The sequence below is a fragment of the Vespa mandarinia genome, chromosome 19, assembly GCF_050613455.1.
Source record: "Vespa mandarinia isolate Hongniang chromosome 19, ASM5061345v1, whole genome shotgun sequence".
In the NCBI taxonomy this organism is placed as follows: Eukaryota; Metazoa; Arthropoda; class Insecta; order Hymenoptera; family Vespidae; genus Vespa; species Vespa mandarinia.
This window is the reverse complement of record NC_140828.1, coordinates 279,560-295,398: the sequence shown is the minus strand read 5'-3', so window position 1 is coordinate 295,398 and position 15,839 is coordinate 279,560. Positions and strand designations below refer to the sequence as shown.

The 15,839-nt window shown below is 32.0% G+C and overlaps 5 protein-coding genes and 1 non-coding gene across 9 annotated transcripts; 1 reads left to right on the top strand and 5 right to left on the bottom strand.

The window, feature by feature from the left end:
* Nucleotides 1-557: 557 nt before the first annotated feature.
* LOC118449838 (uncharacterized) lies at nt 558-2,688 on the bottom strand. Its single transcript, XM_035884949.2, has one exon. It carries the CDS (start codon nt 2,549-2,551, stop codon nt 1,670-1,672), a length of 882 nt encoding a protein of 293 aa, XP_035740842.1. The 5' UTR covers nt 2,552-2,688; the 3' UTR covers nt 558-1,669.
* Nucleotides 2,689-4,026: 1,338 nt separating this feature from the next.
* Nucleotides 4,027-4,399, bottom strand: LOC118449842 (histone H2B). The gene has a single exon (XM_035884955.2). The coding sequence runs from the start codon at nt 4,397-4,399 to the stop codon at nt 4,028-4,030; it is 372 nt and encodes a 123-aa protein (XP_035740848.1). The 3' UTR covers nt 4,027.
* Nucleotides 4,400-4,468: 69 nt separating this feature from the next.
* On the bottom strand, nt 4,469-7,235 carry LOC118449836 (uncharacterized). Of its 2 annotated transcripts, none has more exons than XM_035884946.2 (4): nt 6,974-7,235; nt 6,423-6,893; nt 5,827-6,239; nt 4,469-4,606 (listed from the first exon to the last, which is right to left on the bottom strand). In XM_035884946.2, exons 1-4 carry the CDS (start codon nt 6,975-6,977, stop codon nt 4,595-4,597), a joined length of 900 nt encoding a protein of 299 aa, XP_035740839.2. In that variant the 5' UTR covers nt 6,978-7,235; the 3' UTR covers nt 4,469-4,594. The 2 variants fall into 2 exon arrangements, with proteins under 2 accessions (XP_035740839.2, XP_035740837.2); XM_035884944.2 differs by lacking the exon at nt 4,469-4,606 and adding an exon at nt 4,725-5,680 and having other exon boundaries at nt 6,974-7,231.
* A 392-nt stretch (nt 7,236-7,627) lies between these two features.
* Nucleotides 7,628-8,548, top strand: LOC118449841 (uncharacterized). The gene is made up of 2 exons (XM_035884954.2): nt 7,628-7,995; nt 8,065-8,548. The coding sequence occupies exons 1-2, from the start codon at nt 7,740-7,742 to the stop codon at nt 8,325-8,327; spliced, it is 519 nt and encodes a 172-aa protein (XP_035740847.1). The 5' UTR covers nt 7,628-7,739; the 3' UTR covers nt 8,328-8,548.
* A 55-nt stretch (nt 8,549-8,603) lies between these two features.
* On the bottom strand, nt 8,604-15,670 carry LOC118449832 (ubiquitin carboxyl-terminal hydrolase 4). Of its 3 annotated transcripts, none has more exons than XM_035884923.2 (13): nt 14,593-14,734; nt 14,391-14,508; nt 14,293-14,325; nt 13,906-14,207; nt 13,537-13,801; nt 12,716-13,440; nt 12,199-12,471; nt 11,505-11,762; nt 10,124-10,426; nt 9,792-10,003; nt 9,593-9,709; nt 9,389-9,507; nt 8,604-9,306 (listed from the first exon to the last, which is right to left on the bottom strand). In XM_035884923.2, exons 2-13 carry the CDS (start codon nt 14,449-14,451, stop codon nt 9,134-9,136), a joined length of 2,841 nt encoding a protein of 946 aa, XP_035740816.1. In that variant the 5' UTR covers nt 14,452-14,508; nt 14,593-14,734; the 3' UTR covers nt 8,604-9,133. The 3 variants fall into 3 exon arrangements, with proteins under 3 accessions (XP_035740816.1, XP_035740819.1, XP_035740813.1); XM_035884920.2 differs by adding an exon at nt 15,529-15,670 and having other exon boundaries at nt 8,605-9,306; nt 14,293-14,513; nt 14,593-14,809; XM_035884926.2 differs by having other exon boundaries at nt 14,293-14,508.
* Nucleotides 11,018-11,308, bottom strand: LOC146872375 (Nuclear RNase P). Its single transcript, XR_014983332.1, has one exon.
* Nucleotides 15,671-15,839: the final 169 nt, after the last annotated feature.

The following is a 15,839-nucleotide window of genomic DNA, read 5'->3' as shown; positions in this document are numbered from 1 at the left end:
ATACCGACCGAGTGAAATAATAAGAAGTGAACTACCTCCACTATTATCATGTGTTCCTATTCAAATTTCGAACGTTTTAGCGACAATATGGCGATCAATATATACGTTCGTGTCATGTGCGTGTGCGTCGTGTGCATATATATTCGACTACCTTGACAGACAGGATATCAATTTTAATTATTTATTCTTCAATTATTAGGCACTTTTTATTAACTTTTATAATATTGTTTTATTCCATAAGGTTTGTTTAATATCTAAATGTTTACGATTCAAATCTACAAATTATATAAATAATATTATTAATCAGTATTATTTATCTAGATTTCGTGTATTACGTAAATCATTTGTAATGCTGTCTCTTCTGAGTATTATGAAGGCTTATAAATTCTATCTTTGTTTTCTTCGTTATATTAAAAGTATCTTACAATTGTCTTATCAATGATATCTTTATTTTTAAACTAAATCGATTACAACTTCGTTGAAAATACTAATGAAAATTCTTATCTGTATGCTACTATTAAATAAGAAGAAATTTTTGATTAGAAGGAATTAGATATATATATATATATATATATATATATATATATATATATAACGTATGAAAGTTTTTTCTTTGTGTAACGCTTAATGCCTTTTCTCTATTTGATATTAATATGTTGTTCTATCGTGTGCGTCAGGTACTCTATATAACTAACGATTATAAACGTGGGGCTGTTATATGTCTGTCATATAATTGTTATGTTTATACATCAAAATAAATCAAATATTATAAGATTGTTGTAAAAGTATTGTAACAATAAAGATCATTGTTATATTAAAACCTTTAATAAACTCTCTAAATATAATGATAGACACAAAGATTTAACAACTATATATATATATATCGAATAAATTAAATAAATTCTTATGTCACTTTCACAATACGCGACAGTATTATAATTATTTTTTTGTTCCTTTTGTGCAAAGTATAAAGAACAAAATAAATATTTCGTGTATTATGTAATCAAAAATAATGGCGATTCAGAAACGTAACTTGTTCCGATTTACACGTTGGATAGTGAAATAAAAAGAAAGGCGTTTAGGGAAGAACAAAAAAAGAAATAATAAGATCGCTAAGTGCAATATCTCCTTGCTTTTCTTAATGATGATCTAACTTTACCAACTATATATAATAATATATAAGTAGGACTTACCGTTACCTAAAACAACTACAAGCAAGATCAATATTTACCGCAAATTCGATATGAATTAATTCACTTAATTCTGACAATGAAACAAATGACGAGTTACCAATTGAAAGGAAAAAAAAAAAAAAAAAAAAAAGGATAAACGTAAGGCAGATTGCGAAAAGAGAAAAAGAAAAGTACTGTGTCTACTAAGGAAAGGATAATCATAAAGAAGTAAAGAAAAAGGATGGATTAGGAAAGAAAAGTCTCTCGGCATAGATTAAATTTCGTTCTTTCGCAATAGAAACGTCAAAACTGGATGCGTCTTCGACTCCGCCGCCGGGCTTTTGAACGGGAACGGCGCCATATTCAAAGTACAAATCGCACCGTAGTATCAACTTGCGTGTTTTTCCTTGCGTTTTATTAGGAGAACGCGCGATGGTCCTAAAATGGACCGTTCGAGTTTAACTTTATCCCGATGTGGATGATCGTAGATTATTGGCTCACTTTTTCTTAGCTGCTACCTTCTTCGTAGTTGCTTTCTTTGGTTTAGCTGCAGTCGTTGACTTTTTTACTGCTTGTTTTTTCGGCGTCGCTTTGGCGGTGACTTTAGATTTCGACCAAATTTGTACTTGGTGAACGGCGCTCTTAGCTTTCGGTGGTTTAGCGGCTGGACCTTTCGCCGTTTTACGCTTTTCATTGACCGCCGCTGTTATCGCGGCTTTCTTCACCGGTGATTTTTTACCTGACGTTGTCGTTGTCGTTGCCTGTGTCGCCACATTCGTCGTCGCTGCTATTGCTGCTGCTGCTGCTGCTGCCGTCGCTGCTGCCGCTGCCGCTGCTGCTGTTGTTGCCGTTGTTGTTCCTGATGTTCCAATGCTCGTAGCAGGAACCGCAACGGTACTCGTCTTTTTCGAACTCGTTGACGTTGTTTTCTTCGTATTCGCTCGTTTCTTCGCTACTTGCTTCTTACTAGTCCCCGACTGTTTAGACTTGGACTTGGTCGTTTCGCTTTTCAACGAGGCCAATCTGAAAGAACCTGCCGCACCTTTTCCCTTAGTCTGTACCAATGTCCCGGATGCTACTGCACTCTTCAAATATTTCTTTATAAAAGGTGCATGCTTCTCTACGTCGAGTTTGTACGTCGTGGACATATATTTTTTGATAGCTTGAAGAGATGACCCATTACGTTCCTTCAAAGCCTTTATAGCTGCGGTCACCATATCCGGTGTACGTGGATGGGTAGGTTTGCTACGTGGCTTCTTAGCCTTCGGTACTGTATTCTTCCTCGTTGTAGACGTACTCGTATTAGTTTGTTGATTCGCTGAACTTCCAGTACCTGAGCCTGCTATTACGACCGGCGAAGACGAAGTTTTCTCGGCCATCTTCTCGTTCAACGATACTCCTCTCTTATAGATGATTACCTTTTCCAATGGATTCTTTTAGAATAAGACTTGATTTCGTTATTCTCCCTTTTCCTCCTTTGTTAAAACGACTCGACTGTTGTTTCTCTCTAACACCAGAGCTCGCTATTTTCACAATATGACGCGCATTGAGAGAATCGACCATTCACGTACTAGTGTAGTATATTCCATTACTCGACCAATCAGCTTGAAATATTGATATATTTATGATCCATACACTTGAAATAATTCTACAAATTTTATTATATCAAGCAATTAGTTATACAAATTAATATGTCCAATATATGTACATACACGTGTATGATTATGTTACATCAAAATATTGTGGTCATTTTCATTTTTCATTATAGAGTCACTTAATGACTCTAATGATTAATTGAGCCGAGCTATCATTTAAAAGTCCATTGTTTTTCATTTTTATTTTGAAGCTAATGTATGATATAATGGTACATTAATGATTTAATAAAAATACTAATGTGTTATAAGACTTGAAAATAATAATATCTATGTAAATATCTATTTCAAATATGAGACAATCCGCTATGATATCGCATATAAATTGAAATTATTTCACCGTTTCCTTTATCTATATGGCATTATGGCAATGCATAATATAATATACATATTACATAGAAGCAAAAAAGAAAAAAATAATAATACAGTTTTACTTGTGTCATTTACATCAATGTTATGTAATATCAGTGTTAATGATCTATCAATTCATTATCCAATAGATTTGTTTGACAAAAAAGTTATTTATCATAATGCTCTATATAATAATTATTGAAAATAATAGAAACTTTGTTGAATTTGTATAAAACATATTTTAAAAACATATTTTACAAACATGTTTGATCTCGGTTTAATGACATAAAACGTATTGTTTTGAAAAAGAGATATGACATTGTGATTTTCTATTGAATTCTCTGACTGTAGCTTCAGCAAGTACTATCATTTCTCATGCTAATTATTTTAAACTTTTACATACAATGTACTTAAGGTTATATTATAAAGTCACATCTATAGCAGCATTTATTGGTCTCTTTGACATGATACAATAGGAAATAAATAAATATAACGCACGCACGCGCGCGCACGCACACACACACACACACACACACACATATATATATATATATTATATATATATATATGCGTGTGTATATATGCACATATATACGTGTGCCATGTATACGTGTGCGCATATATACCGTATGTGTATATATGTATACATGTAAATATTAATATGGAAAAATAACGAGACGAAAATATTGTATTATTTGTATCAATAATTTGGAAAAACGTCAAGTCATGAAAATATAAAAGTTTTCTTGTGAAAAGAAAGCGTGCGAGAAATTTCAACGAAAAAGGAAAAGAAGGGCACGTTAAAAGGTCCGATATAGGAAAAGAGAAGTAAAAATAAAACAAAAATGATAATTACTTGGAACTAGTGTATTTGGTAACCGCCTTTGTACCTTCACTTACAGCGTGCTTAGCTAATTCGCCGGGTAACAATAATCTGACAGCGGTTTGGATCTCCCGTGATGTAATCGTCGATCGCTTGTTGTAATGTGCCAGTCTAGATGCCTCAGCAGCTATTCTTTCGAAAACATCGTTAACGAAGCTGTTCATGATGCTCATAGCCTTACTGGAAATTCCAGTATCCGGATGTACTTGCTTCAATACTTTGTAGATATAAATGGCATAACTTTCTTTCCTCTTCCGTTTCTTTTTTTTATCAGTCTTACTAATATTCTTTTGCGCTTTTCCAGCCTTTTTCATAGCTTTTCCACTGGTTTTAGGTGGCATTATTGAGATCGTATTCGGGAAGATCCTACACAGAATACTGTTCGAATCGTTATGAGGAGCACGGATCCTACGTTTTCTTTATGCCGTCGTAGATTCTGCGCCGGCGTACCAATACCGTAACAAAACGCCCACATACCCCTGCTGGTCCGCTCGATGGTTAAGGATAACGATTCGGTCGGTCGGTTGGTCGGTCGGTCAAGGAGTGGTCTATATATTAAAGAAAGTCGCATTAAAAATATCATTTATTTACTTCTAACGTATTCATTTTCATTAACTTTACGTTACGTATTATATTTCGTTTTATTTTGCAAATAAATCCTTCATTTATTTTTCTATTTTACAGGGTCTATATTATTATATACGAACGGTGTGAAGTCAAATACGATATTCTTTTGTTAAGAAAATTTATCCAAATTAAAAATGTGTTCATTCGTTCGAAGGAAAGTTGTCAATCTGTTTATTTTTTTTTTTTTTTTTTTTTTTACCAAACTTTATTTAATACAGCATATAACAAGGTATATAACGAGTTTACATTTATAAGTAATACATTTGACATAGTCCCAAAACTTATATAACCTATATAGTCGTAGTTAAAAGCTTATAATAGTTGTGTAGTAAAATAAAATATATGTTGATTAAAAAGGAATAATCAAATCTTTTATCTTAATACTTAATTTCTTATTATTTTACGTCATTATTTGTCTTGTTACTGCGGCATTTTACTTCATAATGACCAACAGTTTTGCAAATGCAGCATGTACTATTCTTTGCTGGACATTTGTTTCTATCCATCATATGATTCAGGCCACAAAACCGACAATTTTTTACTAACATCGCTTTAGAGCACATCCACGAAAAATGATTCTGCTTGGCGCATTTAGTGCATGTTTCTCCAAAAGCAGGACATCGCTTAAATCCATGATCGCCTCCGCAAAAACCACAATTATTAATATACATCAGGCCAGGACAACATTTTGCAAAGTGATTTCTTCTTTTGCACTTGTTGCATTCTTTACCTTTCGCTAAACATTGTCCCTCTAAATGGGACTTACCGCAGTAATTGCAATTTTTGTTGTTTTCACAATTTGATTGAATGCACAAATTCCATAAAAAAGCAATTTCTGCTAATGTTAAAACTTTAAATGTTTTGTCAAAATTGAAATCTGACAATTTACAACTAGCTAATGCAATGAATCGTTCTTTGCAATGCTTTTCTATATCGCTTGCCAATTTCTCTTTTAATACATAATCAACATTTTTTATATTTTTAACAGCACCGATCTTGAAAATGTAAATTATTATATATATATATATATATATATATATGTGTATGTATGTATGTATGTATGTATGTATGTATATATATATATATATAGATATATATATAGATATCGCAATTACATCATGTAATTTCATTTAAAACGTACCTTCAATTTTTCCACATAATCCATGATGCTCTCATTCTCAGATTTAGTAGTTGTATTGAACTTATAATATGCATCAAACTTATTAATTAATACTGAGAAATTATTTTTATTTTCATTTGGATAAAATATTAACTTATCAAGAATTTCCTGGCTGACTACACCCATGAAATTCAAAAGAAAATTTCCCCACAGATGATATTTTTCCTTGTTCTCGTCCATTAGGTTCAAAAATATCATTAACTGTTCTTTCCATATGGTCCAAGATGTCATGAAATTTTTTATGTCTACTAAATTTGGTGGAGGTTTAATCATAGACTTTATGTTATCCTTTTTCTCAGTCGATACATTCTGTGTTTGTTGTATAGATTTATTATCATATAATTCTTCCTTAGTGGGACAAGACGGTTTGGTATCTAATATAAAATAAAAAAGTAAGATTATAATTAAGTGAAATAGTGATAATATAAAACATTATGATCGCAAATATGGTAATCTATATTCGACACTGATTAAACCAATTATTATTTATAAGAATTTATTCTCATATAATGTATATTGTTATAAATATAAATCGATTGTAGAATATTTTATCTTACCATCTGAATATGTCCTTTGTAGCTTTGGATATATATTATTTGTATTTGTATTATTTGGATGTACATTTTTTAAATATGTATTATTTAGATATGTACCATTTGGATGTGTACTATTTGGATGTGTACTACATGAATGCGTACTATTTGGATGCGTACTATTTGGATGCGTACTATTTGGATGCGTACCATTTGGATGCGTACTATTTGGACGTATACTATATGGATGTGTATTATATGGATATGGATTATTTGGATTTGTATTATTATGTAGATTTGAATATCTTAAATCTTCTACTTTATAATTATCTTTTTTCTTCGTTTCTACTGGTCTATTACTCTGATTTTTATGCGTAGTTCCCTCATTCTTTGTACTTAAGTTAGTATTGTCTTCGGGTTTCTTACTTGTTTCGTTTACTTTATTCTGTTTGTGTGCAGTTTCTGGTACATTGTATTGGTTAGGTTGTGAATTACCTGTAATAAAAATATTAATGAAATAACAACATTTTTTTTATTACAACATCCAATAATATCAATATAAAATTAATACGTACCCATATTTTATTGTAATAAATTGTCCTTTATATAAAAAAATATATTTCATCCAAAATTTGATGATTTTATTGTTCTCAATATATGGATTAATATTCTCAATGATCGTACGTCAATTATAAACACTTTCTATATTACTAAATATTTTTCGATTAATCAAACGACATCATTTATAAACTTTAACGTACAGTTCCTCTTCGTAGATATTAAAAGAACTGTGGGTTTCCCTGTTACTTCATTGATAATTAGGATTTTTTTAGGATCTATATATTTTAGTTACTAAAACGAAGTTAACATTTCTGAGATAAGGCGCTAGCCAATGAGCGATCTCGTATTACTGACATTGCTAGTGTATAATAAAATAATGCATTTTTAAATACTTTATCGATCGATAGGATTATTATGATTTCCTATATCTTAGCCATTAAAACGAAGTTGACATTCCTGGGATAAATCGCCAGCCAATGAGCGATTGCCAATTAAATGATTAATGGCCAACCAACATTACATATTGGATTGCATTATGGTGTAATAGGCCATAGAGCTAAAATTGTTAGAAGGCGCTAAAAACAAAAGACGAAACAGGCCAATTTCTCAGTTAACTTATTTTCTTTTGAAATATTTATACTTTCACAGAAAAGAAACTATATTTATAAATTTATGAATTCAATTTCTTTTTACTTTAAGATGGATAATTAACATTATCCATCTTCCTTGTTATTCAAGTATTTCAAAATGGCGTAAATTAAAAGTGTACATTGCAATCTCATGAAGTACAATGCAATTTTCTTAGGAAAAAAGAAAAAAAAAAAAGCAACAAATTGTATTATTGATTTTTTTTCATCAAAAATGAATAACGAATGTGTTTGCACAAGATGTTATCATCCAACGAACGAGTTCATTAATACCGAGGCTCCTTACAGCGAAGTCTCGCAAGAAATTGGCGATACTCGTATATCCGTTAAAGTTTCTAAGCGTGCCGAGGAGTCTTTTAACATTGACAGCAATTGCGCTGATGCATACGGTATAAAATATGGCTTCATGATTTTGAATATATTCTGAATGATGCAAAGAATTGTTATTTTTATTTTAGGAAAAAAATGTCGAGAAGGTTGTACCAGAATGAACATAATCCCTAATGAAGAACCACCTCCGAAGGCTCCAGACGAAAAAATGTTTTTATTAAAATCGGTAAGACAAATAACTCCCAATGACGATTTAAAAAAGGCCCTTGAACTCGAGTTTAAATTACCACGAAATTATTTACCTTTACCAACGGTACCTCCATCTCCGATTATAAAAATTCGAAGAACCGATGGAGGCAAAAAGAAACGCAAGAAGAAAAAGAAAAAATAATTGAAATTTTATGAATACGCCTATATAATATCAGAAACGTGCAACTGTGTAACGCTAAAATTAAAATGGAAAGAGATATATATATATATGTGTGTGTGTATATTTTCTTGCGCTTAAAAAAGAAAAAAATTCCTCTTTTTTCTTCTTGCTTATATGAATGCATTTCTACGCTCTGAGATAAGAAATTTTACAATAAAAATAATAATATACAAGAAAAACAAAATACCTTCATTAAAAATTAAAATTAAAATGAAAAAAATTAATTAAAAGAATATACGTCTACTTGTTAGAACCTTCATGTTTTATTCGCTAATAAATTATGCTTTTTCATAATATATACATTAATTAACTACTGTACAAATTCGATATACATTTACAGACTGTGCAGTATAAATATGCTCAGACCTTTGAAAAAGTAAATTGATACCACGTTTAATGCATGCTTGTATCAAAGATACAATAAGTTTTGAGAAACATCCATTTCTTTCTCTCTCTCAGATTTTCAATTTTTCTCGATGAATTTTATTCCATATGAATAATTTTTTGTTCGTAATATCGTATGTTAAGAAAAAATCAAGAGTGACGTTAATTTAAGATTTCGAAAGAAGAATAACAACGACGAGAGACGTGAGAAAAAAAAAAGAACCAGAAAGAATGAATGTAATAGATCATAAAAACGAGCGTCGACGATCTAGAAATAGTTTCGAGAAGAGCACTGAACGAATGACGCTCAATTGAAAATGCTTTTGCTCTTTCATTGTTTGCCTGACCGGCGATTTATACCAACCGGTTAGGTACTTTAGCGGTTATAAATTAAATGATTTTAAATTGACACCTTGTCGACTGTAAAATAATATGTACGCGTTACTAAAATCCTCCTCCTGTGGTATTTGTTTACTAGTAACTTCGTCGTTATAATAATACCATACGTCAGTATGAGGATTTTTCGCATATGCGGTATAATGCCCTGCCGATACACCTGAAATTTTTTTACTTATGAATTTTAAAGTAGCAATATATTTATTACCTTATCGTCTTGAATACGGAAATACTACACATACCTCCAAAATGACAGACACAGGCATAAAGGTCATATAAATGACGACCTACACTAAGATTAACCAAGGGGAATGTAACTTTATCATCCAGCTTTAAACTTGTACACTCGTAAAATACGAATCTGTAATGGGTCAGGATATACTTTGTTGGATATTTTTATTTACGTATGCATGCTGAGTATAATATTCGTATAATATTTTACTTACCGTTTTAAATATACTATAAGGAACTTGGGATACCTGTGAACTGTAAGAGTCTTCGTAGCACATTGATTTCGTTCACATTTTGGACAAAACCAAGGATTGTGTTCGTCTAAAGTTTCGCTATTTACAAATGGATAGAAGAAAAAGAGTATTATAACATCCTTTATTAATTCCTTTAAATTAATTATTGCAATGATGTTACCTTTGACTAAATGCTTGTAAGCACTCATACAATGATAAAGGATCATGTTGTTTAGTAATACTACCATGATCGATTGGGCATGCGATTTTAGGAACGTGTTCGGTATAACGAACAGCAAGGTTATCGCTATTCTGTAGAGTTACTATACCGGACTCTGGGACGTTGCAACCTTTACAAGGATTATTATACATACACCGAGAACAGTGGTGACCCTATAGAGAAAAAAATATTGAATGTAAAATTTATGGGCTTTATTTTTTTTTTTTACCTTGCGATTAATCAATTACATATCTATTATATACCTAGGAAAAAGTTTAAGTTTAAATCCTCACCTTCCCATCAACAAAATGAACAGTATAATGTCCTTCTTGTGGTACATTCTTCTTAACAACATCGTACAAGTCTTTAGCATTTACTCTCGACGGTAATCTAATTAAGTATGGGTGGCCAAATAGATTTGTACTTTTGAGGTTGTTTGATGCTTCATACGTGGTATCGTGTCTTAATACCAAAGGAACATTCAAAATTCGAACAACAGGTCTTGGTCGACCGGTGTGATCCACTTTGGTAAAAGCTGTTATATAGGTATTACATACTGGGCACTTATTTGAGTCCACTTGAGTTTTGGAGTAACTCTGTTGGTCAATACACGTAACTGCTTTCTCAATTTTTATATATATATATATATACATATACATATATATACACACACACACATACACACACACATATATGTATGTATATATGTATGTATATTATACATAAACATATAACACAATAATAATTTTATAATTATGTAAATGGAAAAACCTGTAAATTAATTAGTATCAATATAGGACGCACGATGATTATATTATACAAAAGATATTCAGTTAAATTATTGCATCAGTTTGATTAAGATTTTTTTGATTAATCGAGTGCAGGTGAATTATGAAAAACTCACTTATGTAACTTCAATATTAAGTACAGGAACAGGGAACACATCATAGACCATTTTAAGGCAAACATAAAAGGAAATGATAATTGGAAAAAATCTTGATCATATATGAACAGTGTATACTCTGCAATTGTCATTTCAATTACTTTTAACTCTAACAATGAGCTTTTCCTTGAATTTCTAAAGTAAACAAGAGTTGTTGAATTAACAATATATTTTATCTGTCGATTGAAGAGAACAAACAACTAATTGTAAAAAAGGAAAAAATTAAGAAAACCCTCAGTATATGGCAGTATCAGACTAGTCTGAATTGAGTTCTGGAATAAAAATAAACCAGCTTGCAGATTGGACTTAAAAAGCAGATCATATAGGTTTCCATCTTTGTGTTTCCAGTTACCTCTGTTTCAATTGAAACTTCCCCGGCTTATTTGATAACACAAAGCTATTTCTAGTTCCTATACACATCTTTAAGATGTCATCCTGCTAGAATGTTAATAGACCTTATCTCAGACCTTCCCGAGGTTTAATACTGGTAATTAAATACCCTGAATGTAAACCTCTTCTGCTAGATTGATGCTGCCAAATTCATCATCGGGTTAAAGAATAAAAGAAGAGAAAAAGAAAAAAAAGCAGGAAACGCTATTTATGATTAAATTTCATATTGATTTATATTTATGGCCTTTGATATTATTATGTTCTAAGATAAAACAAGTGAAATAATTATACTTTTAGTTAAATTAAATGAAGAATCAAATAATATTGTATACAATACTCACTTCTATGCATGTGTCACATATGACGAAGGTGCAATTGTTTTCTCCATGCTTTCTCATATCAACGTCTGATTCGTCGAAACATATTGTACAATGGATTGCTTCATTCGCAACTGTACTTCTTTGACAAGATTCAGCCTCCGTTAAACGATCTCCACCGCTGTCAGATATGGTGGTACATGCATCAGGAGGATCCGTCAATTCAAATGCATATATGGATCGATTTGTATCATTGACGTGTCTCAACAGTGTATCGTCATTCTTAAATGTATAATAAATAATGATTGAAATTAATTGTCAATTTAGATAATTTAACAAATATCGAGTTAAAAGTGATTTTGTACTATGGAATGTAGCCTCATAGTTAAGTTTCCACACTATGAGAATGTTCTTTCATAAAATTTTTATTGGAGGATAGTATCAACGGTTATTGATATTAATCAAAATACCGTCTTCTTTTTCCTCCATTATTTATTTTGTTCTAATATAACTATTACATTATGCACGCATATATATATATATATATATATATATATATATATATATATATATATATTTATATATATATCAGAGTGCTTCGAAAAGATTGATGATATCTATTTAAGATTTTCTTTTACTTTGTAAAATACAGTAGTAATATATTTTTTTTAATTTTATTTTCAAAATAAATATAATTCTGAGACGTTTTAATACTCACCAAAACTTTTGCTATGTGATTTTCAAGAACCTCAGCCAGTGCAATATTTGATAATGAGATCGTGTCCTTCTCAAGTGTATGCAATAATTCCTCCTTTAATTTGCCTACACGGGATTGTTTATTCAATGAAACTACACATCTTACAGGTCGAGCACCATATGCTGGGACATATGTTACAGTCAATTGCTTTTCCATCGCGCGAGGTAACGGGACCGAAAGATACATGAATGGTTCATACGTTACCGAGACATGTTTACACACAGCGCATATGACCTGTAAACATATAAAAAATATTACTCGAAATATCCAATACTGATCTCGATCAATATGTGTGCGGTGCGGTGCGCGTGATCTGTAACAGCAGTATGAGACTTGTCTCTCATGCTTCCCAGAGCAAGAAGGATCTGCTGTAGTTTCATCTTGGAGACTTTTCACGGTGACAGCCGATTATACTTAGTGCCACCCCAACGTAAGTTCCGTCATTTTTACAAATCATATTACAGATCCGAATACTTACTGTGCTTTTAAATTGTCCTTGAAAAGTATCTACTATAATACTATTATTACATCGTAAATGCTTAGCCCAATGTTTATCTGCCTCAAGCTCATCTTGCGGTATAACTGATCCATTTTCACCAGTCTGTTGTAGGGTATGTAAACATTGCATCGTACCACTTAATCCATCACGTTTAAGGTTTTTCTCTTGGTCATCCAATCTCATTCGCTTTACGTTACACTTTTCTAAATCTCTATCATACTCTAAATCAGAACAACTTGAAACACAATCTACTTCGCAATTGCTTTTCTGTATGTTAACTTCTTTAATACGCTTGATACTAACACTTTTATTGTCAAAATCATGATTCTCCATCAGATTAGAATTATCTAAAGGCATTCTACGAACATTTTCTTTAGGAAATTTTTGCGAATCATAATGAATTTCATTATTGCACTCTTGCTGCGTTACAAGAAAATTGGCATTACTAGTTTTTGCTTCCTTATGAATATCATACAATCCATGAAGTTCTGAAGCATTTTTATATAATTTGTTCCAAGTATTTAACATTAAGGAACACGCATCAGAGGTTCCTTCATTAACTTCATTATGTATAAAGGATCCAGTTTTTGTACCCATCATCATTTCATCCGAATCTAATGTCTCTTCGTCATCGTCATCATTTAAAGGTGAATTTCTTGGAGAATTTGCGGTACTATCCAACTCACATACCGGTGAGTTGAAATCTAAAATAATAAATGTAGAAAGCTAAATGTTGCCTTTATTAGTAGTAGATATCTGAAAGTAAGGACATTAAAAAATATACATTTGGTATTATATACCTCTTAAAGATCCAGCCATTGTAATATTTGGACTATTAGGAGAATCTAAAGGTGCTAAACAGTTGTATGGTTCTAAGAAATCACTGGAATTCCTAGTGGCAGTGGCTGAGGAAACGTTCTTTCCATTTGAATGTTCAATGAGATTAAAGGATGATTTGGCAGTTGACATAGTTACTGGAACGTGGCAATTCTTAGATGATTTTGCCGTATTCATTTGCTCGTGCAGAGAGTCTAACAGTAGCGCAAGGAACTCTTGGCAGTCGTGCTGCCAACGACAACCGTTGTTAATTGCTTCCGGGATCCTCGAGTTGTCGATAAGTCTTTTAGATATCGTAAATGCAAATGATTTTATGACTGTCACAAGCTTACCTGTCTGTAATCCTTGAATTGGGAATGATACACACCTAACGTCTGTTTAAACTCTGTTGGCTTTAATACACTGTATTTGCCTGACCACATTTTACAAAGAAGTACGCTAAAGTGTGCCATTAAAGATCCAGGCGGCGGTAATTTTTCTCCTTTCTCTTCTAAATTCAAAAAATGATGAAGAACCGGTGGCGTAGCAGTTAAACATTGTAATCCCGCGGCCATAAAGCAGGTATTTCCTAGATTACGAAGACCGCATACTCCAGCAGACAGGACTACTATCTCTGTATGGGCAGGTAGAGGACCTATACAAAGTGATTTGATTGATTTTAAATCTTCCATTTAACAATTAAATAACACGTTCACGAGTATTTACGAGTATTTTCTTACCCATTGTGGTATCATCCTGAACATCTCCAGCTTCTGCAAAAAGATTATTCAATGTCGGCGTTCCAGAGGGTGGGAAAAATGGACCATATTGTACTAACGCTCCAGACTCGACATTTGAATCTGTGTTTGTATCTCTAAAATCAACATCTCTGAAATCATTTAATTCGGGCGGAGGTGGAAGTGGGATAGCGCAATCGGATGCAGGGCTACTTGCTTCTGTCCTATTCAAAATGAGGACTTGGCGTTAGTATTTATTCAATTATTTCCTGGCTCATAATGTATCAAGAAAGTTCTTTATACCACAATTCTTCTTCGATAGTCATATTCTCTGCCTGCAATGTAAGGGTTTGATCCAGAGACGAAGTTAATGGACTGAGACCCCTGGATTCCAATACTTCTGATATCTCTGGTACCTCGGACAAATGAAAAATTTCAGAGGATCCAATCATTGATACGTTTTCTAGTTTTGATGAACTCAATTGACTCTCCATTCGGGTTGAACAACTTTGGAAATACTCTAATTACAAAAATAATAAACAATGCAAACATTTTCATTTTCTTTAAATACATTACAAAATTAAATCAAAGGGCAGAGTATGTCTCTCAAAATTCATTTAAATTTGAAAATATTCCAAAAAATTCTTTTATAAAAATTTTATATTAAAAACGATAGATAAAGTTTTTATTGAAAATAAAACATGGATAATATATAAAAAGTTTAAGTAGTTTTCAATGAAAAGTAAAAAAGAAAGAAAGAACGAAGGAAAGAAAAGAAAAATCTTGATAGAAAATTTACAATATTCGTTTAGGAATAACCGGAAATATGGGAATGTTTCAACCACGCGGGTTTCTCGATTATTTAGTTAGTCCTAACCTAACACGTTAAACATTTGTTAAAAATACCACGTATGACCAACAACGAATCGTATGATAATAAAAATAATATTGTATCGATTATTAGAAAAGGCGTTTCAATTCTTTCCCAACTAAAGGACAATATCAACTTGTAAAAAATCGATCAATATGGAAGAAGAAACTCAAAATTGTGATTCAGTAACAGCGTTGGTATACTTTCTCATGAAAATATGTATACTCGTATTAACACTAATCTAGAGATCTAATCTCTATATCTCTTTCTCTCCCTCTTCCTCTCTGCCTCTCTTGTTCTTTGATAATATATAAATATATTGAAAAGATCAAAAGAGTTTAATGAAATCAAAAATAATATACGCTTACTTGATGGATGTACATTAAATTAGATATTCGTACGCCAAGAGCCTGAAAATGGACGCTCTCGTTCCTTTCAAATCTCAACTCTTCAGCTTTTATCGTCACCGTGATCGCTATGCTATGAACTCCCTCCTAAAATGAACGGTTCGTAATCTTAAAAACGTTTGCAAACGTTGGTATCATTGCATCTTCAATTGCATCCTCAACGATATACCATGCATACAATGTGATTTGTGGAAATATTTCGACTTAAGTCTACGACGACCAATAAGAAAGGAGCTTAAACTTTATCGATGATGACGTTGTTGTAAACCGCT

What these genes read in the sequence shown, in the direction of transcription:
- LOC118449838 (XM_035884949.2), bottom strand. Translation starts at nt 2,551, where the DNA reads ATGGCCGAGAAAACTTCGTCTTCGCCGGTCGTAATAGCAGGCTCAGGT.
- LOC118449842 (XM_035884955.2), bottom strand. Translation starts at nt 4,399, where the DNA reads ATGCCACCTAAAACCAGTGGAAAAGCTATGAAAAAGGCTGGAAAAGCG.
- LOC118449836 (XM_035884944.2), bottom strand. An exon ending in ACAAAGGACATATTCAGATG is followed by an intron (nt 6,240 to 6,422) that starts GTAAGATAAAAT and finishes ATTTTATATTAG; the next exon opens with ATACCAAACCGTCTTGTCCC. An exon ending in ATTATGTGGAAAAATTGAAG is followed by an intron (nt 5,681 to 5,826) that starts GTACGTTTTAAA and finishes TACATTTTCAAG; the next exon opens with ATCGGTGCTGTTAAAAATAT.
- LOC118449841 (XM_035884954.2), top strand. Translation starts at nt 7,740, where the DNA reads ATGAAGTACAATGCAATTTTCTTAGGAAAAAAGAAAAAAAAAAAAGCA. An exon ending in CAATTGCGCTGATGCATACG is followed by an intron (nt 7,996 to 8,064) that starts GTATAAAATATG and finishes TTTTTATTTTAG; the next exon opens with GAAAAAAATGTCGAGAAGGT.
- LOC118449832 (XM_035884920.2), bottom strand. Translation starts at nt 14,783, where the DNA reads ATGGAGAGTCAATTGAGTTCATCAAAACTAGAAAACGTATCAATGATT. An exon ending in ACTATCGAAGAAGAATTGTG is followed by an intron (nt 14,514 to 14,592) that starts GTATAAAGAACT and finishes CATTTTGAATAG; the next exon opens with GACAGAAGCAAGTAGCCCTG. An exon ending in CTTATAGTATATTTAAAACG is followed by an intron (nt 9,508 to 9,592) that starts GTAAGTAAAATA and finishes GACCCATTACAG; the next exon opens with ATTCGTATTTTACGAGTGTA.